General features: G+C 40.7%; 3 protein-coding genes across 3 annotated transcripts in view; all 3 read left to right on the top strand.

The window, feature by feature from the left end:
• The window catches only part of LOC147904393 (tobamovirus multiplication protein 1-like), a 40293-nt gene extending 35732 nt beyond the window's left edge, over nucleotides 1-4561 (top strand). Inside the window, exons 9-11 of the mRNA XM_087394248.1 lie at nucleotides 3234-3287; nucleotides 3484-3561; nucleotides 3908-4561. Coding sequence (XP_087250374.1) covers nucleotides 3234-3287; nucleotides 3484-3561; nucleotides 3908-4000 — 225 coding nt within the window. The 3' untranslated portion in view covers nucleotides 4001-4561. The remainder of the gene's footprint in view (nucleotides 1-3233; nucleotides 3288-3483; nucleotides 3562-3907) is intronic.
• LOC147904394 (uncharacterized) lies at nucleotides 44-3211 on the top strand. The gene is made up of 3 exons (XM_087397736.1): nucleotides 44-918; nucleotides 1086-1158; nucleotides 3203-3211. The coding sequence occupies exons 1-3, from the start codon at nucleotides 44-46 to the stop codon at nucleotides 3209-3211; spliced, it is 957 nt and encodes a 318-aa protein (XP_087253862.1).
• A 19024-nt stretch (nucleotides 4562-23585) lies between the features above and the next one.
• Nucleotides 23586-27077, top strand: LOC147904392 (pentatricopeptide repeat-containing protein At4g13650-like). The gene has a single exon (XM_087394241.1). The coding sequence runs from the start codon at nucleotides 23767-23769 to the stop codon at nucleotides 26440-26442; it is 2676 nt and encodes an 891-aa protein (XP_087250367.1). The 5' UTR covers nucleotides 23586-23766; the 3' UTR covers nucleotides 26443-27077.
• The last annotated feature ends 835 nt before the right edge of the window (nucleotides 27078-27912 follow it).

The raw sequence follows: 27912 nt of genomic DNA, 5'->3' as shown, positions 1-27912 counted from the left end.
AATACCCTTTCATGTGGTGAAGACTACACTATGGAGGAAGGCCATGAGAGCCGTAAGCCGCATTGGGTATGAATGGGAAGGGCCTACATATGAGGCCTTGCGGACAAGAGAGCTAAGAAGAGACCAAATGAAGCCCTTGAAAGAGACTTGGAAAAAATATGGATGCACACTCTTATGCGATGGATGGTCAGATGCACGCAAGAGGAATGTGTACAATATTTTAGTGTCTTCTTGCAAGGGAACCATGTTCTTGAGAGCCATAGACGCTTCCACTGCAGGTATAGTGATTACAGGGTTGTATATTTGGAAGCATTTACGGGCAACCATTAGGGAGATAGGTGTTGAGCATGTGGTGCAGGTGGTGACAGATATTGGCAGCAATTGTGTGTCAATGGGTGCCATGTTAGAAGATGAGTTCCCTAAGATTGTGTGGACACCCTGTGCCTCACATTGCCTTGATCTTTTGATTGAGGACCTAGGGAAGATACCTTGGATTGATGCCATCTTCTCCACAGCCCGCAGTATCGTGAAGTTTGTCACGAAGAGACCCAAAGTCTTTAGCATCTATCGGGCTTACAGTGACCTTGAGCTATTGAAACCTCCAGCCACAAGGTTTGCTTACATGTTCATAGTGGTGGAGAGGCTTGTGCGAGTGTGCCAGGGCTTGTTGCGCACGGTTGTGTCTCGGGAGTGGGGAGATTGGGATGATAGAGGCTTAGAAAAGTCTATCAAATTTTTTCGCATGATCATGGATGAGTCTTGGTGGAATCAGGCGGAGGCATTAATCAATTCGATTAATCCTATCTACACGGTGCTTCGCATCACGGACATGGAGGGAAGCACATTAGGGCTCTTGTACGAGTTTATGGACAAGATTGGAGAGGCCCTCAACAGAAACACTTCCCTATCGCCTGATAAGTAAGACTTTTTACTTTTGTAATATGTATAATTATTGCAGTTACTAAATTGTAATTTGTTATCATGAAGCCTAGAATTTTCAGATATATATTATGTATGTACTATTATCTATAGTCTATGAATTTTGCATGCATAATGCATTCTAATTTCTTGTGGGCATGATTTAGGGTTGAGTCCATCCGTGCTATATGGAATAAGCGGTGGAATTGGTTCCACCGCCCAATCCATGCGGTGGCACATGTATTGCATCCGCTCTGGCGCAGTCAAGAGCAATATGAGAATGACGAGTTGGAGGAGGGGATGCCACAGTATCTACAAAATTGGACGGGTGGTGACTTGGAGATGCAACGAAGAATGGAGGATGAACTTCTATTGTTCCGCAATCACAGCCTCTCCTTTGGTCGACCTACGGCTAGGCTCCGAGAGAGACAGTTGCAACCTGTCTCCTGGTGGGAGAAATATGGCAACTGTACTCCTACTTTGATAAGAGTCTAAGAGGCAAGTTCCAACGCCACTAGTTAGAGCTTAGTCGTTAAGTAATTTGAAGCTTTATCTACTACAAATATGTTTAAAGTTATCAAGTTCCTGATACTTATCTCTGCTTAATTGGCTTATGGCAGAAACGCCTTGCTATACGTGTTCTCTCACAGGACTGCAGTTCCGGTGAGGAACTGGAGCACTTGGGCCCTCTTTCACACAAAGAAGAGGAACAGATTGAGCACGGCTCAATTGGAGCGGTTGGTGTTTTGTCATTGCAACCTCCGTCTCCTTGAGTTCGTCGCCGGCTGCCCCGAACGGCTGCCCCGAACCTGGCCAAGTGAATGTAGACAAGGTGGACGTGGAGAAGATGAAGGCCATACCAGATATCCCACGGGAGGAGTTAGACATATACACCATGTTGTATGAGGAGCTGTCAGCACCAGCACACCACACACGATCATACACTCAAGCATCTGGAGATGGTGCTAGTACTTCAGTTGCACCCGATGATCCTGATGTTGATGATTCTTCTTCAGACAGTGACACAGATGCCTCAAGCTTATCTGAGGACGTAGAGGATGACGATGACGATGACGAGGAGTCCATGGATGATGCAGATAATCAGTAGTCCTGCTGCTTTTTTTAATATCATCCATGGGTGCTTTTATTTTGAGTCTTGCATGCATGAGTCATGATCATGAAATTTGTGGATCATGAATCATGATCATCTATGGAGTTTGGACATTGGATACTTTCAAGTTTCAAGTTTCAACTTGTGTGCTAAGTTTAAAGTACTTCAAACTTCTAAATTTCAGATTCTTGTAATGCCAAACTCATGACTCATGATACATGTTGATTTCAGATTATTGAAGCATCATTCAAGAATTTAGAATCATAGAGGCATGAATGATGCATTGATGCTTGAAGGGTGAAGCTTCAAGTATAGATAATTGTATTATGTATGATTTGCACTCTATTGATAATTATATTATGTATAAAAAATAAATTTTTATACATAAATTGTATCATATTGCCGTTTCTTCCGTTTCCGTTTTGGCGGGGCCCGGAAACTCTGTTTCTTTCGTTTCTGTTTCGGCTGGTAACTATGCTTCACAAGCAGTTGTAGCTTGAATGAAGAGATTTTGGACTACTTTTTGATTAGCCTTCTCCTTTAGTGCTAGCTCCTTCGTCATGGCTGAGTCTGCCCTTTACCTCCGGAGTGCCGATAGAAACTCAGTACGAAGACTTTGTATAAATGGATGCTATGTTAGATAAAGGCACAAATGCACACATTTTATCAATGAGGTAATCAAGGAAATTTTGACTGACTTTATGGTTATCCATAGAAAAAGCATAGCCTATTATGCCCAGGGTAATGGACAAGCAAAGTCCACCAACAAAAGACTATGCATTGTCCTCACCAAAATAGTGGAACCAAAGCAATTTGATTGGGTAGAAAATATAAATGCAATCTTATGGGCATATCAAACCACACTCAAGGTCAGTACAAGATTTACACCTTTCCAATTGGTATATAGACTAGAAGCAGTGGTTCCACTGGAATTCATCATACCAAGCCTATGCATAGTAGTGCAAGAACGCATAGGACATCATAAGTCCTTGAAGAAAGGCTCTAGCAATTGCACCCAGCTTTTGAAGCACTGGTGATTAGCTTTTTATTCTCTAGGAGGGCGAAAGTAACAACATTCATTGAGCTCAATGTCTTTGCCTTGTTTGCTTAGATGTTTGTTATCTGGAAGCTTCAGTGCAGGTAATTTTTTGCTTGTGCTTTGATAACTTACAGTTTGTTTAACATCATTGGCTTTGACTTGCAGGTTGGATTTGTCACGGCCATATGTTTTACATGCTTCACTATTAGAACGATTGTGGTAAGGTTCTCAATAGTAAATCGATGCATGAAGTCCTGTAATTTTGTAGATGCAGATATTGCAAAATTTGTGTACATATCAATGTAATTGGGGTTATAGAGTGTAGCTAAGTTCTGTGCTAATTTCAAAGCGTTTGTGCTGATTCCAACTTGCTTGATTTTAGAGTGACTTCGATAGTTTTGTAAACAACTTTCAGGTGGCATTATCAGCATTTGATGAAGATGCAGATTTGGATGTGTTGAATCATCCTATTTTGAATTTGATATATTACATGGTAAGGATGTCTATGTAAGGGATCACATAATGCTTTAGTGTGCATATACATGGGTTGCATGTGTGTTATTTGGAATGGATGAGTTGCAAGACTTCTGCTTGAAAGTCTGTGCAGGTAATGAGCGAATATTTCTATCCAGTGCTTTCTTCAAGGTTAAGCTTAGTTTTATTGTAATTCTCAAACTAGGAGTGTTTAGCTGTTTGTTTGAGTAAAAGATAAGGGATCTGGTGAGGGAAATTTTGTGTCTGTTTTTTAAATTTCTTTGCCTCATCTCTTGTAATATCTTTTGTACAGAAGTATTTCTATTGCAATGCTTTTATTAAGTGGCTTTCTTCTTTTTGGACAGCTTGTGGAGGTTCTGCCATCTGCACTAGTTCTTTTTATCCTGCGCAAGCTCCCCCCCAAGCGGTTGTCGGCTACGTATCATTCTATCCGTTAGCCAATGACTGAGATTTGGGGGTTTCTTCAAGTGGACATCTTTCTGAGTGTGGATCGTAGCAGCTTTGAAGTATTGATGCACTGGCTCACATGGGAGACTGGTTTGAATGGAAACCAGCGTTTTGGAGCTTGCTTGAATGGAAACCAGTGTTTTGGAGCTTGCTTTCACTGGCCATAAAGCTGTTCTCAGGAGGACTGGTCTGGAATGTAATGGAGATTCTTGCTTTTACTTAGAGGGTGAAGTGGGATTGCTATGAGGATTTTGTTGATTTCTGTATTGAAATTTTCCAGAAACCTTTTAACACGAGTTGTTCCGGGTGAGGCATTAGTGCTTGTACAATGAACAATATCTTGTTCAGCTTTCTACATTAGAAGGGCCTTTGTTTGGGGTAAATAATGAGGAGCTGTGGTAGGCTTGCTTTTTCCCATCTTGATTTTTCTGCCTTCACTTGTACTTTTTTTGTCGAGAAGAAGATAGTGTCACAAGCGAATAATCTCACGACTTATTGACATGTCAATGCTCAATTTATACATGATTTGTGCCCAGACGGGGCTTTATGAAATAAAGCAGTCAATTCATCGGCATGATGTGTTTTGATAGAGTGGTGTATTTTCTTTGTCATCTGCATGGAATATTGTGTTCACGCAATCATGAGGTCACTTCTTATGGTTAAGCAGCCAATTATCTACAGCAAAGGGAATCCGCTGTTGCAGAATATCTTCTTTCAGCAAATAGCTTATCCAGCTTGATAATTCTTTTCCTTGGGAGTCCAAAAATTCTAGAATGTTTCACAATCACTCGCAAGTTTTAAATCAGTAATCAGTAAAAGATGATTTTGGACATATTCATCTTGGAATTTGAAAGGATACTTTAAAGACTCGTTAAGATGGTTTGAATGAGAATTCGAGTTTAAATAAAATACACTTGTATTGGCAAGTTGTAAATCTCGTTTTCATTAGCCAAAGCACTGTCGATGCTTAGTATGATTATGCAGATTTACAATTCAGGAGTGTTCCTCGGATTTCATCATACATGAAAAATAGGGGACAAATTAAACCCCTCCCCCACCCCCCCCGCCCTCTTTTCCTCCTCCCTCCCTCTTTTGAAGGGACTTTAATACACCCATATCATATCATCTCTCTCTCTCTCTCTCTCTCTCTCTCTCTCTCTCTCTCTCTCTCTCTCTCTCTCTCGTAATCCTAGGAAATCACGTGTATGAGAGCAGTGCCAAAGAAGGTGAGGTATTGTCTCGTGCGGAGCTAAGCATTTGCGCTAAATAGTCAGTGCAATATATTTGTGTGCCAAAACTTGCCCAGATGGAAAAACTCCCATAAAACTCTCCACAAAAATACCTATTGTCAAAGAGGAAGTTTCGATTTTCAAATCCCATGTAATCTACGTTGCCACCACTTTATAGGATGATTGATATGCCAAAGATTATTGGCCCGTTGCGAAACCCAAGGTAAGGGTAAAATAACTTTGTAAGCGAAGAAATTGTAATATGAGGTAGTCTCAAAGGACGGCATGTTGACCTTGGAAAATGAAGAGTTCAGTCTTGCAGTCGGTCTTCTATCTCCAAAGAAGGAATTGGATGTAGATAATGTGACGCAATACCCGACGATAATGCATGCGGAGGCTATATTTTGTAGAAGCCAAAGGAAAAGAATGAGGGATCCCTTCATCATGAATCACATCTGCAATGGAGTGGATCCCCTTGAGACTCAAAAAATAAGAAAGTCAAGGCACTTGCAAAGCTAGCGGAGGGGAGAAGACTCTAGACCAATGGATGCTTTCAACCCATAAAGAATTACCCTGTAAAGCATCCCTACCATGCCATTCTAAGTGTGGAAGAATATGTTTCCAATCCATCAACATATTGGAAACGAGTGGACAACCTTTGATCTTTCCATCAATAGAACCCAAAATGAAGTCCTAGGGAGTGGGTTGGCAATATCCAAAGGCAAGGGTGATAATCTGAAAGCAAATGACGCATCATGGCAGCCCATGGCTGAGAACCCTGCATAAATTGTAGCATCATGGTGCCTTTGTGAGCAAGATTATGTATATGAAGGCTAAGAATATTCATACCTCCATGCATCTTAGATGAGTAGAGATGATGCATCGAAAGCAAATGCAAGCTTTTCTTGCCATGTTTGGAGTGCCAGAATGTTTCCATAACCATAGACATGAAAATTGTCAGATCCCCTTTGTTGAACATGATCAAAGGCAAATAGAACTGGATGTATGCCATTACATTGGATTGAACAATCCGGAGCCTAACATGCAATGACCAAGTAGCAAGTTTCCCATATTCAAGTTTTTCTTTAGCTTTTCAAGAACCCAATCCGATTGCTGGCGACGAGTAATCATCCAACCAAGAGGATAACCAACATGACAAACCAGCTGAGTAGGTTGGACAATTTCACCAGGCCATAAAAGAGAATGCCATTATTTTGACTGCAGAGGTAAGAGCTTAGATTTTCGAAATTGATATGAAGACCAACAACCAAACCATAAAGAGATAGAGCACATCAAAGATGGAAGATCTTGCTCAGTATTCCGAGGAGTGAAAAAGGAATCATCAGCATAGGCCTGAGCAATCATAGTATCACTCTCCGAAATCTCCAATCCATGAAGCATGTCTATAGCCACCAAATGATCCATATATTGCAGCATGGGATGTGTGGCAATGGCATAAAGTAATGCACTAAGTGGATAGCCTTGACGAACCGAACACTTCAGAAAGATCTCCAGACAATATGCAAGCAGCCTTACTATCACTATAAAGCCAGCAGATAAGATGCTGCAATTTTTGACCAAAACCCAATGTTCGCATAGTTTGGACTATAAAATCCCATTGGATTGTGTCAAAAGCTTTAGCAATATCAACCTACAATAATAAAGCATCGTACTTAGTATATTTGGCATATTCTGTGCCAACATATGCATTGGCAATATTGTCTGTGATGTGCCGTCGAGGAACAAAGCCATATTGTGCAGGATGAGCGACCATCATATGCAGATACTCTTTGATGCGATCAACCACCATTTTAGTGATGATCTTGTATATAACAGGTGTAAGAGTGATGGGCCGCCAATCAACCAGAGATTCACATATCTGCTTTTTAGGAATTAATTTTACAATTCCTTGTTTCCATGAATCGGGCAAATGCTGATCTTTCTAAGCAGAATTGATCATGCATAACATAGGCAGCTTAAGAATATCCCAGTATGCAAGGAAGACCTCAACTATGAGACCATCCCATCCTAGAGATTTCCATCTGCCACATGATTTTAATGCAGTTATAATAGCTCCGTTTCAGTAAAAGGCTCTTCCAGTTCTATAGCCTGTGCAGAAGTAACAATAGGAGAGACATAACGAAGGAGCTCAGCCCTTGCTAAAAGAACCTCTTGTGAAGGGAGATCTACCATACCAAACTGTTAGGAGAAATGAGCAACACATGCTGCAGCAAGTTGTCCTCTGGAAGCAGTCCAAACCCCATCAGGCATAAGAGTATGGCAAATATTTGAAGATTGCCTCTTCAAATGTAAACTTTTAAAAAATTCTTTAGATGAGCAACCTTTATCTAAGAAAGCTCTAAAGGAACATGGTGGAAAGAGGGAGAGAGAGAGGGTAGGCTAGGGAGAGAGGAAGTGATAGTCAAAAGGAGACATAATGAAATGGAAATGAAGACTAGAGCAATGAACAAAAATGAGAGTACTCACATGTAGACCAAAGAGCTTGTAGCGTGATACTTGATTGATTCGACACTAGACAAGTACAAAATGTAAACTTTTAAAAAATTCTTTAGATGAGCAACCTTTATCTAAGAAAGCTCTGAAGGAACATGGTGGAAAGAGGGAGAGAGAGAGGGTAGGCTGGGAGAGAGGAAGTGATACTCAAAAGGAGACATAATGAATTGGAAATGAAATGACTAGAGTAATGAACAAAAATGAGAGTACTCACATGTAGACCAAAGAGCTTGTAGCTTGATACTTGATTAATTTGACACTAGACAAGTACAAATCTTATATAAGAGCACACACACACACATATGAACACCTATGCATATGGGATAACTCCCAATATGACACGTGGCATCCATAGGACACACTAGACTAGAACTCACACTAGAACACACTAGAACACACATTTTTGACTCACTTTGGCTTCATATTCCAACACCCCCCCGTGAAGGCAAGGTGAGAGACTACTGGAATGGAACCAAGAATAGAACATGACAATGACGGTCATCAAAAGTGTGCATGCTGGTCTAGAACTAGACATGGCTCCCACACAATCTCAGAGGCAAGTGAGCATGGCTCAGAGGCTAGTGAGCATAAGATAGAAAGCTCATCTAGCATGGCTCACAGGCTCATCATGCATGGATGCATGATCAACTCAGAGGTCTAGGAGACCAATGCACCAACATCCTGGAACTCATATGCTAGGCCTGATAACTAGACCCTATCAATGCCAATACATGGCTCCCACAGTACATCCCCCTTTTGACTCCAGGGACTAACTAGAAATATGGAGTCACCCACCATAAAAGAAATACATCATTTTAGGAGGACAATCCAAGGCAGAGGACCTTTATTAACTCTTCAAACATTCTTTTTAGAGGGACTACTCAACGCAGAGAACCTTTAACTCAAACATATATAAAAGATATAAAAGATTTCATTCATTTTATGCATAGAAAGGGCAGAGAACCCATGAGTCCGAAGTAGTTATCACACAAGAGTGTGCACATCCTAATGCAAAGAGGTATGTCGGTGAAGAACCAGCGAGGATGCCCTCGGACGATGTGTCAATGAAGGCCATAAAAGCAGCTACCAAGGGAGATCACGTCGTGACTCTCAATGTGTTGATCGGAGAGTCACCGAATGTGCAGAAGAGGCAATGAGTAGTAGAGATAGCGAGGTGTGAAAAGAGTAGTCCCTGAGGTTGAAAGCCTCAAGTCAATGTACCAGAGTGTCGGTACAGTCGAAATGACTTTTGTGGGTAAGCTCGGGAAGCTCAAATCACTAGTGGAGGTCACGAGAGTCCAAATCTGAGCAAAAAATGCCAAAAAGTAGCCTAAAACTGCTTGGAATCGCCTTTTGACAAGTTGTACGGACTCCTGGCACTGTCGCGCATTCGCTGCAGAGGTCGGTATGGACGTCCGGATGCCCGTACAGCTGTACGGACCAAAAAATATTTTTTTTTTCTCGAAATGGTGCGGAATAGGGTTGTTGATGTTTGGGTAGTGCCAAATTGTCAAAAAACGTCAAAATCGGACCTCAAAAGGTCAAACAACACTTGCTGGACTGCTCCAAAACAAGTTTTTGGCGACCAACTGACAAGGAATGTCCCCCAATGCTAAGGGAGAACCACGAACTAATACGAGAGTGAGCTGAACTCACAAATGAGGACCAAGAGCAATCACTAAGACACTAGAGTACTTGATGGCGAGGAACCATGGCGAGGCTAAGGGAGGGGAGGCTCTACCTTAGAGGAGAGGGGAGCTTCCATTTACGGGCGTCTCTCATCCTCTAGATAGAGCAAGAAGAAGGGGAAGGTAGGAAGGGAGGCTCTGATACCACATGAAGGAACATGGTGGAAAGAGGGAGAGAGAGAGGGTAGGCTAGGGAGAGAGGAAGTGATACTCAAAAGGAGACATAATGAAATGGAAATGAAATGACCAGAGCAATGAACAAAAATGAGAGCACTCACATGTAGACCAAAGAGCTTGTAGCTTGATACTTGATTGATTTGACACTAGACAAGTACAGCTCTTATATAAGAGCGCACACACACATATGAACACCTATGCACATGGGATAGCTCCCAATATGACACGTGGCATCCATAGGGCACACTAGACTAGAACTCACACTAGAACACACTAGAACACACATTTTTGACTCACTTTGGCTTCATATTCCAACAAGCTCTTTGTCTCACTCTTGTCTTCTATTCAAATGCTTTCTTGTGATCAATACGTTACAGACAATATCTAGCCTGACATAGATGTGTTTTCTTCTATAGAGGGAGGACGAAAATGACTAAGCTCAATTAAAGATGGATAATTTTGTTTTGCCTGAGCCACATTTTCCCTTAAAATCTTCATATAATTTTTACCACAGTCCCTAATGACAGATTGCATTCTAGCAAAAAAAGCATCCCAAGCATAATCCATATCAATGAGAGTTTGATGAGAAAGAGGTTGACACGCATCATAAACCATTGCCTTGTAAGCATCATGTTGCAAGTAATTGATGTTTACAATGAGTAGCCTTCTCTGTGACAATCGATCATCTGGCATGTCATGCAAAGAAATTCTCAACCATAGAGGGACATGGTCTGAATACACAAAGGTATAATCCACCCACATTTTTGTAGTTAGATTATCATAATGCTATGGGTTGACCCTGTACCAGCAATTTAGGCATCTTGATAAGAAGACAATGCATTATGGTGAAAAGTAAAGCTTGACAAAAATGGCTGAGATTCTTTCCAGAGATGAGTTAATCAAAGCTAAAGCAAAAGTTGGGACCAATGATCCCTTTCAAAGGCCAACATATGAGTTCAACTAGATGTATTATCTCCCTGTTGAGGAGCATTATTAAAGTCTTCACAAATGAAAGCATGATCATGCCAGGGATACCTCTGCATATCATCCCATATCATACCTCTGCCACGAGATGATTGTGAGGCATAGATCGACGAGGCAAACTAAAAAATTTCTCCTTGAATTAGACATTGCATAACAAGCCACTTTCCATGTGTATCATTAAATGCCACTATGGGCTTCAAATCATGTCTTACCGGAAAGGCTAAACTTGAAATAGAATGCTGGCTAGCATAGAAGATATCATATGTAAATCCTCTATATCATGTGCATTCAAGGCCTAATTTAAAAGTCCGTTATCTATGAAATTTTCATGAATAAAACACACCCTTTTTCTATTCAATCTGTGAATACCCCCTTCAAAGGGCACCCTTATGTATGTGAAAATGGTGTAAACAAGAGCTTTGTAAAATCCCTTGTGTTGCACCCACGTGCTATGCTTACATATTTGTGAGTGACCCTCCCGAGAGTAATTGGTGCATTTTCCTTGGTTTCAGGATTAACTTCAAGAAGCGCTAAAATAGTTCCAAGAACCAACGCTGTGGTTGCAAGGAAACACATTTTCCTTGCAACTTGTACTAAAATAGAACTAGTGTGGTGGTTGCACAAGGAAATACATTTTCCTTAGTTTAGGATTAACTGAGCTAAAATAGTTCCAAGAACCAGCATTGAGCTATAAGGAAATACATTTTCCTTGGTTTAGCATTAACTGCAACTTGCAATAAAATATAACTAGTGCGGTGGTTGTTTGTTTAGGATTAAGTCTTAACCACTTATTTCAAACTATTAATTGCACTCTCATTACTCTATAACAACATTTTCTTCCAACCACTGGGCTGGTCTAAAATGTTCTCGATGGGGTAGGGCGATCAGGGAAAGTACACACACACACACACACACACACACCCCCCAAACAGAACTATGTAGAATAGGAAACATGAAGGGCCACACAAATGGGAGCAGAGCTATACGGAACAACATGCGAAAATGCTCAGCAAAGAGTATGAAAAACTGCACGAAACTATGTATGGTGAAAAACTGTACTGAACAGCATCGACAAAGTGCAGATAAGTATACGGAGATGTGTACAGTGGAAAAGTACGAAAATCTGTATGGTGAACCCGCCTGTACAAAAGCAGAGGAGCACAGAATTGTACGGAGATGTGGAGCCTGCATGGAGAAGAAAATCATATGGAAAGTAGAATCTGCACACAAAATCTATACAGGAAGGTAGTATGGAACAATAGTAGAGAAGTACGAAAACATGTATGATAGAGACGTGTGGGAAAATGTACGATCAACCCGTATTGAAGCAGAGGAGCACAGACAAAGTACTTCATGCCACTTTAGGCTATGAATAGTTGCTATCATTCCATTAGTAGCTCCTATATTCTCTATTAGGATGATTCTCGTGCCCATGGAAATTTGGATCTATGATCCAATGTCAGTAGCATTTCGATACTTGGATTGGCACAATGTCATTTATTGAGAATTGTGATCTTAGTAGATATCATCATTATATCATTGCGCATCTTCCCTGTGTGTGCATAGAATAATGGTCTCACTATTGATAAATTCCAATGCTGCCTCGTCTATAATCATCATACCATCTAGATATTGTTGGATATGGTCTTCAGTTGTTTGGTATTGTTGTGCAGATGATGTTTAAGAAGTTGTTGAACTTTGGATCTTATGCATGTCGAATCAAGGCATGCATGTAGTGGAATGTACCCATTCGTAAAAAAGGTGAGTTGCTGATGTGGGATTTCCGATAAGGGTCTCTTGGGACAACTCTACACTTGCACCAATGGCAATTGTTGCATGTTGCCAAAAAGAGTTAGCTTATTCCTATGGAATGGATTTATACAATATTGTTGTTGCAAACATTACAGAGCTATCGCACCAATAGATTCATCATTTGGCATCACAAATATCTCATCGATGATGATAGTATTTGCAATGAGTAACACAGAGTAGCGATCATCTGATTTATTGAGTGAACTACGAAATGTTCTTCTTTTTAGTAGGGGAAATTAATGGACTATTATTGCAAGGCGGCTCAAGCATAGTGCCGCAACATCAATCATTGTTGCTGATAAATTTATAGACTTCCCGTGTAGAACGTGATTATATGTTATGTACTTGATCATGATTCTTTTCCTCGCGCGAGGTGTGCCATAGATAATGTGGAAACTTGCTCTTGTCTAGAAAATGTTGTAGAAATAGCTCTTTGATCTTCGGTCCAAGTTAAGTTCTCCATGTCTTTGAACTCAATCCAATAGTTGTAAAATTCATATTCGGCTCCTCTCGAGTGTGTCATCGATTGCATCTTCAAAAAGAGTGAGAGAAGTATCCTCAAGCGACTACAAAGGACTCTTCTGTAAGATCATGTTTGTCAATTGTTGCCATTTATCATCGACCAACATATGGACCTTATAGAAAGTTGACACGTGTCTCGATGTCCTGCTCTATATGGATGATTCCATGCATGTGGCATTCAAGGAAGTACGATACTGTTTGATTGGATATTGAGATCAATTCATGCTCATTCTTGAATGGGACCCTCTTTAATAACTTGTTGAAGAAGAAGCCCTCGAGGTGGTGATTAGGAACGTAGTTTGTGAAGCATAGGAGTCGAGTGCTTGGATATATGTAATTACCGAATGAGTCCATCATTGTGTTGTGGCCTATCTTGTGCTTACATTTCGCAACAGATCTTGTATTGACTCCTCCGCATCGTCATTAGCTTGACTCACGAGTTGAAGTTCCAACTTGGAAATTATTGTCTTTTGATTTTGTAGCTCTATGCACTTTTCTATATACTTACCCAGTGTTGAGGTGTAGGCAAGATTTAGACTTTTGAATTGTTGAGCTGCTTCAGCTATCGGATGCCTTGAGTAGAAAGGAAGAGGTCGAGCTATACCTCTACCAAATTCAAGTTTTATGTTGATTTGAAAAAATAAATGGTACACTTCAACGAAAGGTTGTTGCTTGAAGAGGATTTGATCCAAGCCACAATAAACATAAACAATGAGTTGCAAAAAAGCCTCAAAGAAGGTAATCATCGAATTCAAGCACTAGAGAAGGAATGCATAGCATCAAGGAGGCAATTGCAAATGTTAAAGAAGAACTGAATGCTTAAGAACAAGAGATAATCCAACTCTGCGTGTTAAATGATCAACTGCAAGGACTGCCAAAAAGGTTGGAGACCTTCCAGAGCCCCTCATTGGGAGGGCTATCAGGTTTCAGCTGTGTTTTTCTTGGAGAAGAATTGTAGCTTGTAAGGCATCCGTCCTAATTTCTGCTAGAGAGCATTTTGTACAAGGAGCTATTGTTGTATTTGCTCTACCATTCTTTACTTGAGCTTATGAACTTCATTCTTTGCACTCTGCAACTTGGTTTGGAGCAATGGGATCATCTGTCTCTCCGTTTCTCATGGCTGCTCATTTGATGCCACGCTAGCAAATAATTTTGACCATTGTTGCAATTGCTGATTGTGATGCTGTATGATCTAGAATGTGCTATTGCCTTGCTTGTATTGATAATATTTTTGGCTCCCATGTGCCCATTTGGTATCTTGATCTTATTCCTAAGCAACAACCTGCTGTAGAGTGTCACTAGAGACAATTTGGGGCTGTGGCCCTAGAGCCGAAGAGTAGTCAACATTGTTGACTTGTGATTCTTGAAGAGGCACACTATCTGGACCACTTGTCAAGTCATTGTGTGGCATGGATCCCTCTTGTTTTTCTTCCCTCAAGTCAGCAGTCTGTTGTGGTAGCAAATTGGATAATTCTTTGGGAGGGATCCACATTGTTATTCTCTCAAATCTACTTGGATTGTCAGCCATTCATATTATCCACATTGAGAGCAGATGGGGACTCTAGTTCCCATTCCAGAGATAATATCAACGTTCCAAAGTCTTTTAATTCTTGTGTGGAGGGTGGTGTAGAGGCTTTCTCATACTGTATTACAAACCCAATTATAATGGCCAGTTAATGGGCAATGTAGCTTTTGCCATGATGGGAGGTGGATACCTACATTATTTTAGCAGCACGAATATGTGTTGAGACCAATCTTGTAGCTTTTCTCTACCAAGGAGTGTAAGAGTTTTTACTGATATGTAATTTTTTCACTCCTGTATGATTGAAAATGTCACCCACAAACTTGGTTGCCTCTTTGCATATTGGGTCTAGAATCATATCATGGCGTATTCCCCCGCCTTGTGACTTTGTGTCAGGTGGGATTTAGCGAGCACTCTTCCTTGAGGCTATAAAGGGAGTGCCAGGGCCATCGTTGCACATGCTAGCAAGTGAGGGAGCAGAGCATGGAGCTACTAGCGCAGTTGTTCACCAGGCGATATGGGATGCTAGGGGTGAGACCTGGCTTGTGGGGCTGGTAGTTTCCACAAGGCACACTAGCCTGGGCTAGGTGCGGCTGATCAACATGGTTGGGTGGTGTGTTACTTGGCCATGGTTTTGATACAGTTAAATCCTTTGAGGGTGTGACAATTGGTATCAGAGCTGCCCTATTGTGGATGGTGGTTTCGATTGTGGTTTAATTGGTTGCGAGGCATGTAGGAGTGTCAGGTATACTCCTTATGTTTCGCAAATTTTGATTGCTTCTCTGGCTAGTCGATGGAAGGGTAGTTATGGATGCGGAATCAAGGTTAGGAGGATGTTATTCTTGTGTCTCTGGGAATGAGAAAGCTTCATGCATTTCTTAAGTACATTTTCAAGGCCTTGCAAGTGATCCTTTTTGCCTAAGTGTATGTACAAGTCATCAAGGAAGACTGGTAAGAACTTGTTGATGGAGGAGAGATGGAAGTGGTTGGAAAAGTGAGGGAAAAGAAATGAGGGGGGGAGGTGATTTTATAGGACGTGGGGGGTTTAAGGGTTAATTTTATGTGATTAGTGTATTAATGTGCTTATGTAAGTCAACATTGTTTAGGATGTAAATCTCAAACCTTTTGCACCAATTGGAACCATTTTCTCACTCCTTTGCCTTGAGGGATGTATCTTGAATGGTTTTTCAAAGGGGATTCCTTTTCACACATGCAAACACGTGCTTTGCTTTTGGTTCAAGCGCTAACCTCTCTGCCAACGGTGCCAAAATATTGTCACTATCTCTCCCAAGTCTAGGTTTTGAGGGTGTTGGTCACCTACAATCATGTCACTGCTCATTGTAGCATAGGTGTTCACAAGTGTAGCATAGTTTCTCGGGTTGTATTCTAGTGAGAGGTGTAGGCTAAAGCATGGAAAGCAGATATCATGCGTGCATGGGTGAGAAAGAAAACTTGATCACAATCATGGATGGAGGCTCTTACCTCCATGAGAGTTCAAGAGTTAAGAAGGGGGTTGCAAGGTTCAGAAGGGGTATAGGGTTGAGAGAGCTATCTAGGAGTTCCAAGGTTCAAAGAGGGTTCAGGGTTTAGGAGGAGTCCAAGGTTGAGGAGTGGAGAGCTAGTCTCCTTCGCGACTTTGAGGGGTAAGGGTTGAGGAGGAGGAGGAGGAGATGGAAGGGGATGAGGAGGAAGGAGGAAGAGCAGACAGGATGAGGAGGATGGAGAGAGAGGAGGAGGAGGATGATGGAGGAGATAAGGAGGAAAGATGGGGGAGGAGGAGTAGGGAGTAGGAGTAGGCAGTGCAAGGGTAATGGCATGCCAGAAGACGATAGTCTTAGGGAGCATGGATGCAATGGAGATCAATCACATGAACACAATAGTGAGCTTGAACACTGAACCCCAAAGAGTGGGAGCTTCATTCCACTGGTCTCTACAAGATCTATAGGTACGTCTAGGGTGGGACCTCTTTTGTTTTGGTCCCTCATGAGTCCCTACACAAAGAGCGGGAAACTCTTGAGTCTCTACATAAAGTGGGTGGACCTTTAAATTCCCTACACAAAGTGGGTGGACCTTTTGAGTCCCTCCACAAAATGGGGGACCTCAAAAAGTGTTGGCTTTTGGTCTTTCTCTCTCTAGATTTAGTCTTTATCTCTGTAGATCTTGATTATGCAAATATGATTGGATCTTTTCTAGAGATAATTTTGGATATCCTCATCCTTTAAGATTCATCATACCATCTTTCAAGCTCAAGATATTACAAGCGGAGCTTTGCTGTTAGTGTACACACAGAATGATCTCATAGTTGCTCTAGACTGCATTTCTCATTCTTGTTGACATATGGTTAACACAAGCCCACCCAAGGATTATTATTTTAGACCTAAGAATCACAAAGTTAGACATAGGGATGAGCTAAACATCCCTTGTAAGAATTGTTGTCAACCACATAGTCTTAATAGAATGTGATAGTAGGGGTTTATTATTAATATCTAGTTGCCCAAATTCTTAGTGCTTACTTGTCCTCCCTCATTGAACGCATCCACCACCAACTCCCCATGATTTTTTCTCTCAATGAGTTGTTTTTAATGTTCTCTTGTTTCCTTGTAGTGCCCTTGTGACTGCCACCCCCTCTCCCTCTCTTTCCCCTTCATCCTCCTCCCTCCCCTTGACTTCCCCTTATCTCTCCCCATCTTCCCACCCCCTTCTTCTTTGGCAACATTCCAAAAGCTGCTAGAGTGACACTAGTAGTTGACAAGCACTTGCATTGCTCTCAACTAGGAGAGTGGAGTAGAACTCATTACCAACTTGTCCTACCCAACTAGGAGCTAGGTGGAGTAGAGCTCGTGGTTTAAGGTTCTAAAGTTGGGAAAAAATAACGTGATTGTCAATCTTTATTTTGGAACAAAAGATTCAATTTATAGGCCTTTTTGTAAAACCAAAATGCACTATATTGGCTTTCATGCTAAGTGGGGCTTTCTAGACCACATAACTGAAGGGCCAAATCACACATTAGAGGATAATGAGATTGAGTATCTTGTATAAAATACGAAAATTGAATTACTTGGATTTTAATATGCAACATGATGCTTTATGAAAAATACATCATGATATCAAGCTAAATGATAATGGAGAATAATAATTTTGAATGAAATTACCTTAATATTTAGGAAAGTGTAAATTGCTTTTTAGAGAGGACTATAAGGGCATAGGGACAAACCTAATCCTAAACCTAAGGGGTAAGGATGTATATATCTTGATATGTTCACAACACATGTGCACCATTCTCCATGTTTGCTGTACACTCCTCTCTCTCCCCCCCCAATCTTCTAACATGGTATCAGAGCCTATGGTGTGTTATCTATTCTAGAGAGTGATAAGTCCTTACTTCATCAAGTCAACAGCTAGCCCCCCATGAGGTAATCTCTTCAATTCTTGAGTTACATTATGTAGATCTCTCTTTCCTCTCCATTTGTCTTTAAAAAGCTCTAGATAATATTTAGAAGGCTCCAAATTTGGTGCTTTCGATAACTTATTATGCTCCTTTTAGTATTCTTCTCCTTTGTGAAAGACTTGAGAGTTTATTGTGTGCTTTCTTATGATTTTTAAGGTTTCTTTAAGAGAGAAAGATCTGGAGATTTTGAGAAATAGAGAATTTGAGTTTCAGAGAGAGATTTCGAGAGCTTGAGATGTTCATTAGTCAAGGGATTCATTGTCTATGTGTCCTCTCATGAGCCTAATTGTTTACAACTCGAGCTTTGTAGTGCATAGCTAGGCCTGCCGTCAACTCTATTTTGGCATCAAAATAAAGGGTTAGAAGAAAGGTCCTGCTCACATGAGAACTTTATAGCTACTATTTTTTAGGGTCTTTTGAGCCTATGCAAACAATCCCTACAATATGATTATAGGTTCATCACACTACTTTTTAACACATGTGAGTGACCTAAAAGGATTGGAGTCCCTCTTGTCCTCTTCAATCCATGTCTAGCACTAGATTTGCTACATGAGAAGGGAAGAATCAAAGAGTTGCAAGCTCCAATGGTGGCAAACATTAAACAAATTGATCACTAAATTTGCAAGTAGATTTTTTTGGAAATTCAAGAGAAGTTCCATAGATACTCTCATTGTACAAGGAATTCACCTCTATTAGCTTTTGCCTTTCCCCTCTCTCATTCATCGCTACTAGTTGGATATCTTGATTTAATGTGCAGCTCTAGAGTCATACGAACACTATGAAAAGGTCACTTTTTCAACTCCATCTCCTACTTAGGATGTGCCCGAAAATAGATTTAGTTGCTGTGAAAGTGGACATCATTTTCATTGATTAACTCCATTCTTTACATTTCCATTATTGATAAAGGCATCCTTACCAATGCAAAAGCATCTTGGTCAAGCCTCATTTGTCTCCTACAAAGCCTATAGCATCTATGGGAGAATCTCCAATGCACCTCCATGTCCACAACTCTATCTCATTATCTTGACGCATGCCGTCACATTGTCTTCTTCAATAAAAGGCTATAGCCACAAGCTCCATCCACACTCCATGTGGTTCTCTATCATGTGGTAGATCAGAAGCTACCTAGAAAAGATAGAGCTCCACCACACCATTGGACACATGGTAGTGTCATGTCATCACTACCAAATAGGTACTCTACCTCAACAACCACCTTAGCAAACACATGGTACACAGTGCCCCCTCAGCCCTATGTACCACCTAAGCACAATGTGCTACAAAAGAACACTTGAATTGTAGCATATGCACCTATTTGCCACATCATCATTTGAGCACCTTATTTTGATCAAAGTTTGGAAAACCTTTTGATTGGCACAAGTTTTGATTCTCACATATTTTGTAAAAAGAAAAAGTGCATTGCATCTTATGCTCTATGAAATCATTATCTCACATCAAAGTGTTGACTTTCTCTCCTGAAGGTTTTATTTAGATTCATCAAAATTCAAATTCTCTAAAACCGACCATAGCTTAAATTTGATCAAAGTTTGGAAAGCCCTTTTTTGGAAAGTCTTGATTTTCCTAATAGCATCGTCTCATCAAATCTATCATTGATTTCATAGTCATATATCTAACACCTCAGTACCTTCGACAATGGATGGTATTAGAGTCACAATGTTGATGATAAACTTGGGAAAGTGATTCCTTTTAACAATCACAATCTTTTGCACCTCACCTGCGATAGGGATTTGGTGAACTAGTTGTCTACCATGTCCTAAGAGAAACATTGGCCTAGCTAGACAATTTCCTTTTCGCATGATGTTTGATGAAATGGTAGTGGATGTCCATATGCTTGATGTCTCATGATCCATTTCATTCTTGTCCAATGCAATGGCACCACAAAAATCACTTAGGGATCCTCTTGGACTACTCTAACATCCTCTAGTAACAACCTCAACCAAATAGCCTTATATGCATTGTCACTTATTGAGAAAGTCAATTCACATGTTGATGAACATGACCAAATTGCTAACATAAATGCCATCTTGATGAAGGTATCTCCCCCTCTTGAACTAGTAATTGCTTAATGCAAAGATAATTGAAATCCTTCTTTTGTCAAATGAATTTCTTGCAAAGAGAAATCTTTGGTTTCTATAGAGGCTATTTGTTGAGAGTAACATGATGCTGCACATAAAAGTTGACCTTGACCTAAAGAATCAATGATTCATAGAATATCAAGTGTATAATTTTCCTTAATAAGTTGAAGTTGACTTGCCATTTTTTGAATGTGCCATTGATGAAAAAGATGAACTATGTTAATTTGATATTGACAATTGATTGCAAAATATAAAAAACGTCAATTCAATGGTCGATTGGACATCATGAGTTGATCGAAATGATGTTCTTTGCCACAAAATTCTTTCAATTGAACTTGAAATGATCTTATTGTAGTTGCTGATGAAGATTCCATAATCTTGTTCTGCCTTCATGTTGAAATTCTCCAATTGATGATGTTCTTGTTCAAGAATGCCAATTTGTCAATGAAGTATCTCCTTTGAGTAACACTTTGTCAAATATGCCCAAATATCTTCAAAATTATAGGACAAGTGTTATCTATGAATGGCTAAACCTACTTGTGAAGAATACGTCCAATTCTAATTAATGTTGACCAAGGCATGTTGATTTTTGCTCCACTATGCGCTTAGTTTGGGCTTTTAAATGATTTTGAATAAGGATTAATTATGCTAAAAGTTTTGTGCAAAGTTGGGTTTTCAATGAGTGAAGGTTGGGGCTTGAACTCTATCCACTTTGGACCTCATTTGGCTCAGTTTATGACGTTTCAAACTTAAGGTGAAAAGAGGCAAAAATGGCTCTTTGGACCTTAAGGATCATGTGTGAATAGTTTTAATGAGTAAGATCATGTGTGAATTACACTTAAGTAGTGGATGCCTTAATAAGACCTACACTCTAATTTAGTCAGGCAAACTAGGTTAAATTACCTAACCTAAGTTTATGTTGATTATGATCACTAGGACTATGGTTAAACTTGGTTGCTTTCGACCCAACTGGGATTAGTTATATTACCCATTTTCATTTTCATGGTGATTTTGTAGATAAGGCTATCTACCACTTGTCAAAATTTGGCTAGGCCTATTTTGCCATGCTGCCTGTAGTGGAATAATGTCATGACAAAGTTATCCTACCACCAATCCTCTTTTTGGTTGTCTTCTCCAACATGGCCCATGGATGTTCACTTTGTAGAATCTACTTCCAAGACAATTCTTGTTGTAGGAGAGCCCTCTTCTCTAGGGGGCCTAGATGTATCACAAGCTTAGTTGCATTTCAGATGGAACAAAATGGCCTGCAACTTGGAAGATTAGCTATAGCACAACCATTTTGAGGCATGAAATCAGAAGTAACCATTTATCTTTCCTTTTTTTTCTAGACAATGTGCGTCAATGAAAGTTTAGCTTCTAGTTTACTTCGTACACCATTATGTCAAATTTGGAAACTATATATAAATATTTGAATGATTCAAAATCTTGCTATCATAAAGTTATTTTCAAATCTTCCAAAAGTAGTTGAGAATTTTTTAGAGAAGCTTTGGATTAAGCTCCATTCTCTATGTGCTAAAGACAAACACTATGTAGAAGATGCAGAAAAATAATTTACAGCTAAGCGTCATCAGTATCCTTGAATGTAATCATGAGGTTGCAAACTAAATCCCTTAATAAAGAGCTTCGCAAACAAGCCAAAAGGGATAAAGCTAGCACATCATAGCCTAGAGAGTCAACTGAATAAGCATAAGTAAGAACCAAGGGTGCAACAAAGATTGGGAAGGGACACAATAAGGTCAAACCAAGGCAGTGTTGACCTACCAGTCGTTGTGCACATGTTGTGGAGATTGAACCAGTGAGGTGGTTATCAACCAGCGAGTGTTGACCTACCAGTTGTTGTGCACATGTCATTATGCATTGTAAGCTTCTATGTAGCCTGCAAGATTTGTGCACTTTCTGAGAACCTACGGTTCTTGACTTCTTCATTAATCAATATTAGAAAGTAGAGCAAGTTCTTGTATATTAAGGTGTGGAGAGAGAGAGAGAGAGAGGGGGGGGGGGGGGGGAGGGGATGGAGGAAGGGGGAAGTGATGGTGATGATGGAACTGATGACCATATTAATGCCTATATGATGCCAAACAATAGAAAACTTATGATTTAGATATGAAAGCAACCATGAGTCGCCATTGTGTGCAATGCTGAACTTGTTGAAGGATTTGTTTTCTAGCCTTTATAACTTGGATAAGGTAAGCGCCTATGCATTTGTATTGCATTGATGTAAGAGAGGTGTAAGGGAATTGAACTATGCATATATGTTCCGATCCCTCCCATTGGCGTTTCCCTCCCCAACAAAAATACTCAATGATGGCTCTACATCTATTAAGTAAGCCTTGGCCTTTGAGCCTCATAGGCTTGGTCTAGCAGCATTGGCCAATATAATCGTGCTACAACCAAAAACCTCAATGGATAGCCATGACAATTATGAATGCTAGTGTTTTGGATCAATTGCATAGCGGATCTTGTTGTTCACATTCAGCTCAAGGCTGATGAATCTATTTTACATCTTGCTAACATTTAGCTCAAGGTTGATGAATCTATTCTATTCAATATTCATAAATACTCAACAATATCATAATTTACGTTAAGCTCAATGGCCTCGACTTGCTTTCATGCCTTTTGCACACTAGTGTGTGCTTGCTTTGCCTAGGCTTGTGTCTACTCTGCCTTGGCTTCAGCACCCTCCTTGAGCTTTCTCTCATATTTTGTACTTGATTTCACTGATCTCTCCTCTTATGCCTTCTACACACTAGTGTGTGCTTGCTTTGCCTAGGCTTGTGTCTACTTTGCCTAGGCGTCAGCACCCTCCTTGAGTTCTCTCACATATTCAATAGTTGAATTCATTGATCTCTCCTCTCAACATGATTCTTGGGGATTTCTACCTCTCCCTTGTTTGAACTATTTCACTCAACTAATGTCTTTCTCTCTCTCTCTCTCTCTTTCTCTCTCTCTCTCTCTCTCATTCTTTCCTATTCATGGCTTCTCTAACTTTTAATCTTAAATTTAGTCAATTTTCAAGGTAGATTAATGATGAATGCTCTATAACGAACACATGAAACCTTTAGGTTTTAAGATATTTTTAGGCAATCAATCAGTTACCTAAATTACAAACTCAATCAATGAAAATGTGAAGGGGTTTCCTTACAATACAATTCAAGAAGGATATGGGCACAAAAGCATATCTTCTACATGCAGAGATTGTGGCTGTTGGTAACTCTTGTCCTACTAAGACGACCACCTTGTTGTTCGACTAGGAATGGTGCTTCTACAAGCAAACTGAAGTCTGCTCAAAGTTATCCGTGTCTTTACCTGAGCATATTCCTAAACCCCTTCACCAAGGTTATTAGAGCTTAGAATATGTCCACATTGGAAATGGGAGCTTGTTTGTGGCTTCCCTTTAGACACTTTCTGAGTTTCAGTTCTTCATTTGGAAAATGTGGCATATCATTGGGGCTAGTCACTAGTGTCTCCTCACGTAATCATGGGAAAGGGTTGTTAAACTTAATCTGTGACTTAATGGCATTCGATGAGGTATGATTCTTGTTACATTATATCAAGAAGAATTTCCCCTTCTGGATTTTTCTTCCTTGTGCACTTGATTGCTATCGGAGAGCGCCATAATTTGTTACAGTACTTGGGAAGAATTTCCAGAAATGCCCTTTGTTCCTCTAGTACCTTTAGTGATTGGCTGTGTCTATCGTGTCTGAGGCTATTAAATCCCTCCTTTCCCTTAAGGCGAATATGTTACTATGCAGCACCGAACGGTGCTTTCGTGGAATCTTATCATCAGAGCACATGTCAAACAAGGGCAAGGGAACAAGGCCCTTCCACTCTTTGACCAAATGCAACAAGAAGGAGTCATGACGGATAAGATCACTTTTATCAGCATCCTTGCTGCATGTGCCAACCCTGCCGCATCAGCTGATGGCAAGAGGATACATGTCCACATATTAGACAGAGGATTTGAGTCTGACAATGTAATTAATACTGCTCTACTTAGCATGTACGGGAAATGTGGCAGCCCAGAAAATGCACGAAGGATCTTTGATAAAATGCTGGAGCGGGATGTGATAGCATGGACTGCCATTATTACAGTCTATGCTCGGCATGGGCAGGGCCAAATGGCTCTTCAGCTATACCATCAGATGCAGCAGGAAGGTGTGATGCCAGACAAAATAACTTTTATTAGCATTCTTGACGCATGCGCCACCTATGCCACTTTAGAGCAATGCAAACGCATTCATGGTCATGTTCTGAACAATGGAAATGAATCAGATGTGGCGGTGGGGACTGCCCTTGTCAACATGTATGGCAAGTGTGGCAACCTGGTTGATGCTGTCGAAGTTTTTGATAGAATGTGTATGCGAAATGCGTTTACATGGAGTACGATGATTGCAGTCCATGTTCAGCATGGGCAGGGTAAAGATGCTCTGCAACTGTTTCATGAGATGCGAGAGCAAGGAGTAATGCCAAATCAGATCACTTTCATCAGCATTCTTGCTGCTTGTGCCAGTGAAGAAGACCTTGCTGAGGGGAAGCAGATGCATGCAGTCATTGCAGATATTGGATTCGAATCGAATATTGCTGTTGGGAATACCCTTGTCAACATGTATAGCAAGTGTGGTACTTTTGAGGATGCGTGGAGGGTATTTGAGAAAATGCCCGATCGGGATGTGATATCATGGACTATCATGATTACAGTATGTGTGCGGCACGGGAAGGCGAAGGAGGCATTACAACTTTTGGACCAGATGCAGCTGGGAGGAAATGAACCAGACAAGATTACTTTTGTGAGTATTCTTGAGGCATGTGCTAGCCCTTCTGCATTGTCAGAAGGTGAACAGATACATGCCCTTATTATAGGCTCTGGAAATGAGTCTGATTGTATTGTGGGGAATGCTCTTGTCAACATGTACGGGAGGTGTGGCAATGTAGAGGAAGCACAGCGGATGTTTGGCAAAATGACAAAGCGAGATACAGTTTCGTGGAACACAATTATACAAATGCATGCCCAGCAAAGGAAAGGACAGAAGGTCCTCCAAACTTTTCGTCGAATGCAAGAGGAAGGGGAGATACCAGACAAAGTTACTTTTCTCAGCACGCTCTGTGCATGTAGTGACCAGGCAGAGCTAATTTATGGAATGCAGTTGCATGCACAGATCTTGGCCAGCAGATTTGAGTTCGATCTTATTGTTGGGACTGCCCTTGTCAATATGTATGGCAGGTGTGGCAGTTTGAAGGATGCACAGAGGACGTTTGATGAGCTGCAAGGTCGGGACTTAATTACATGGAACACCATAATTGCAGTGCATGTGCAACATGGGCAAGACAAAGAGGCCCTGCAAGTCTTTGACCAAATGCTGCAGGAGGGATTTATTCCTGACCAGGTCACCTTCATCACCATTCTTGCTGCATGTGCTCATGGGATAGATCTGTCTGAAGGTGAGCAGATGCATGCTCGTATTTTGGACAGCAGATTCAAATCAGATGTAGTGGTTGGGAATGCTCTTCTGAGCATGTATGGTAAGTGTAGCAGCATAGAGAATGCACAGATGATGTTCAACATAATGCCCCAGAAGGACTTGGTTTCCTGGAATGCCTTGATTGCAATCTATGCACTGCATGCACGGAGTCAGGAAGTCCTTCAATTATTTGAGCAAATGCGGAGGGAAGGATTTATGCCAGATAAAGTTACCTGGACAAGCATTCTTACTACTTGTGCAGATTTGATAGATCTTCCTGAAGGGACGAGAATGCATGCCTGCCTACTTCACTGTGGATTAGATTCGGATGCTCTTGTAGGGACTGCCCTCCTTAATATGTATGGGAAGTCTGGCAATGTGGGGATTGCTCAAAGAATGTTTGACAGCATGCCCAAGCAGAACCTCATCTCTTGGAATTCCATGATTGCGATCTATGCCCAGCATGGCCAGGGGAAAGAGGCTTTGAAGCTCTTTGACCGAATGTTGTTGGAAGAAGTTATGCCAGACAAGGTCACCTTTATCAGTATCCTTGCAGCATGTAGCCATGCTGGGCTGCTTCATGCAGGTTATCACTTCTTTGCTGCCATGATTGAAGATTATGGGATGCCACCTTCCGTAGATCACTATACATGTATGATAGACCTACTTGGAAGGGTGGGGAGGTTAGATGATGCAGAGAATTTGATCAATGCCATGCCAATGCAGCCCACGGCTAGATCATTTTTGGCAATACTTGGTGCTTGCAGACACCAGCTTGATGTGAAGCGAGGAGAGCATGCAGCAAAGCATATTTTTGAATTGGATTCAGAGAATGCTGCAGCATACATATTGTTATCAAATCTCTATGTCACGGCTGCCAGAGAGGATGATGCGGCAAATGCAATTCAGAGGATCAGCGCAAAGGAACTGATGACGAAGTCAATGAATGCTTCTTTGCTTTAAGATCCGTTTGTGATTGACCTACCGAGCAGGGTAGGAAGGTTTGATGAAACAGACATGTTAATCAATGCTATGCTTCTGCAGCCTATGGTCAATCCAATTCAGTGCTCACAGACACGATTGATAGAAATCATGGATTGAGTGGGATCCAGAGAACGTCACACCATTCATATTGTTATCAAACTACAGTTTGGAGGGATGATGCCGCACATTTGATGTAAAGGCTGAGGGGAGAAATGTGCTGATGATGCTATGTCAGACTCAAGAAAGGATGTGCTACACTTGTTTTTCCCAAAGATCCTGGTGGGTATTGTCTCAAATACTGGAGAACCGGATGCTGCCGCGGGTTTACACTAGCAAGTGCTCGTAAGGGAAGGACCAAAAGGGAAACATTTATTCTTTTATAACCTCATTAGTCAGAACATAAGCAACATGCGATTATGAGGATCTTGTTAGAAGATTGGGGGAGAGGGAGAGGAGTACGCAACCAAGATGGCCCAGTGTACAATACATGTATTATGAACATGATGAAGAATATATATGTCCTTACCCCTTAGGGTTAATGTTAGGGTTTGTCCCATTGCCCTTATAGTCCTCTCTAGAAGATTGGGGAAGAGGGAGAGGAGTGCACAACGACGATGGCTAAGTGTACACTATATGTATTATGAACATCATGATGAATATGAATTCGTCTTTACACCTTAGGGTTAAGGTTAGGGTTTGTACCATTGGCCTTATAGTCCTCTTTAGAATAGTGCAATTTACACTATTCTAACACCCTCTCTTAAATAGGGTAAGTAGAGGGTGCATTTACCAAAAAAAAAAAAAAGAATATTTTGTTCCATATGATTGCTACTTTAAAAAAAAAAAAGAGTTTAAAAATATCAAAATAGGATGTGCATGAGTGGCTACAACTTAGATCTTGCCCTCTTATGTTGTAGCTGTTGATGAAGACCAAGTTGTTGTCAAAAGTATGAGTACTTGTGGAGGACAGTGAAGGTGGTCAATTTCGTCATTGAGGATTTTTTCTCGAATGAAGTGTCAATGCATTTTAATGTATTTTGTTTTGGCATGAAACATTGGGTTCTTTGTTGTCACGTGTATGGCAACATCGGTGGATATCATGTACTCTACTTATGCGGACAAGACTATTGTTGTTTGTTTATTGGCATATTGGGACTCGTGAAAAGCAGCTAAGGCTCTCTGAATAAACCAAACTTGTTAAAGTCTTAACTCCTGTCTCTTTCAATCATCTAACCAATTGAGAAGAGGTTTTATGTTAGAGTGGATATAAAAAAAGAATCTCCTATGCTTTGTGTATGGAATTTATAATGTGTAGAGGAATATTACTAATTCCTACGATCGTTTATCCAAAAAATATGAAACTTCTTGAGGTTTCTTAATCAATCAATATGTGGAAGTGAGCCTTCTATAACATGAAAAATGTTTTTTCTTGCAAAGGGTCAATGGGCA

The sequence above is a fragment of the Dipteris shenzhenensis genome, chromosome 2, assembly GCF_047967505.1.
Source record: "Dipteris shenzhenensis isolate YYH24624 ecotype China chromosome 2, Dip_SZ_1.0, whole genome shotgun sequence".
Classification (NCBI taxonomy): domain Eukaryota; kingdom Viridiplantae; phylum Streptophyta; class Polypodiopsida; order Gleicheniales; family Dipteridaceae; genus Dipteris; species Dipteris shenzhenensis.
The sequence above is the reverse complement of the archived record's forward strand: the minus strand, read 5'-3'. Positions and strand labels throughout refer to the sequence as shown.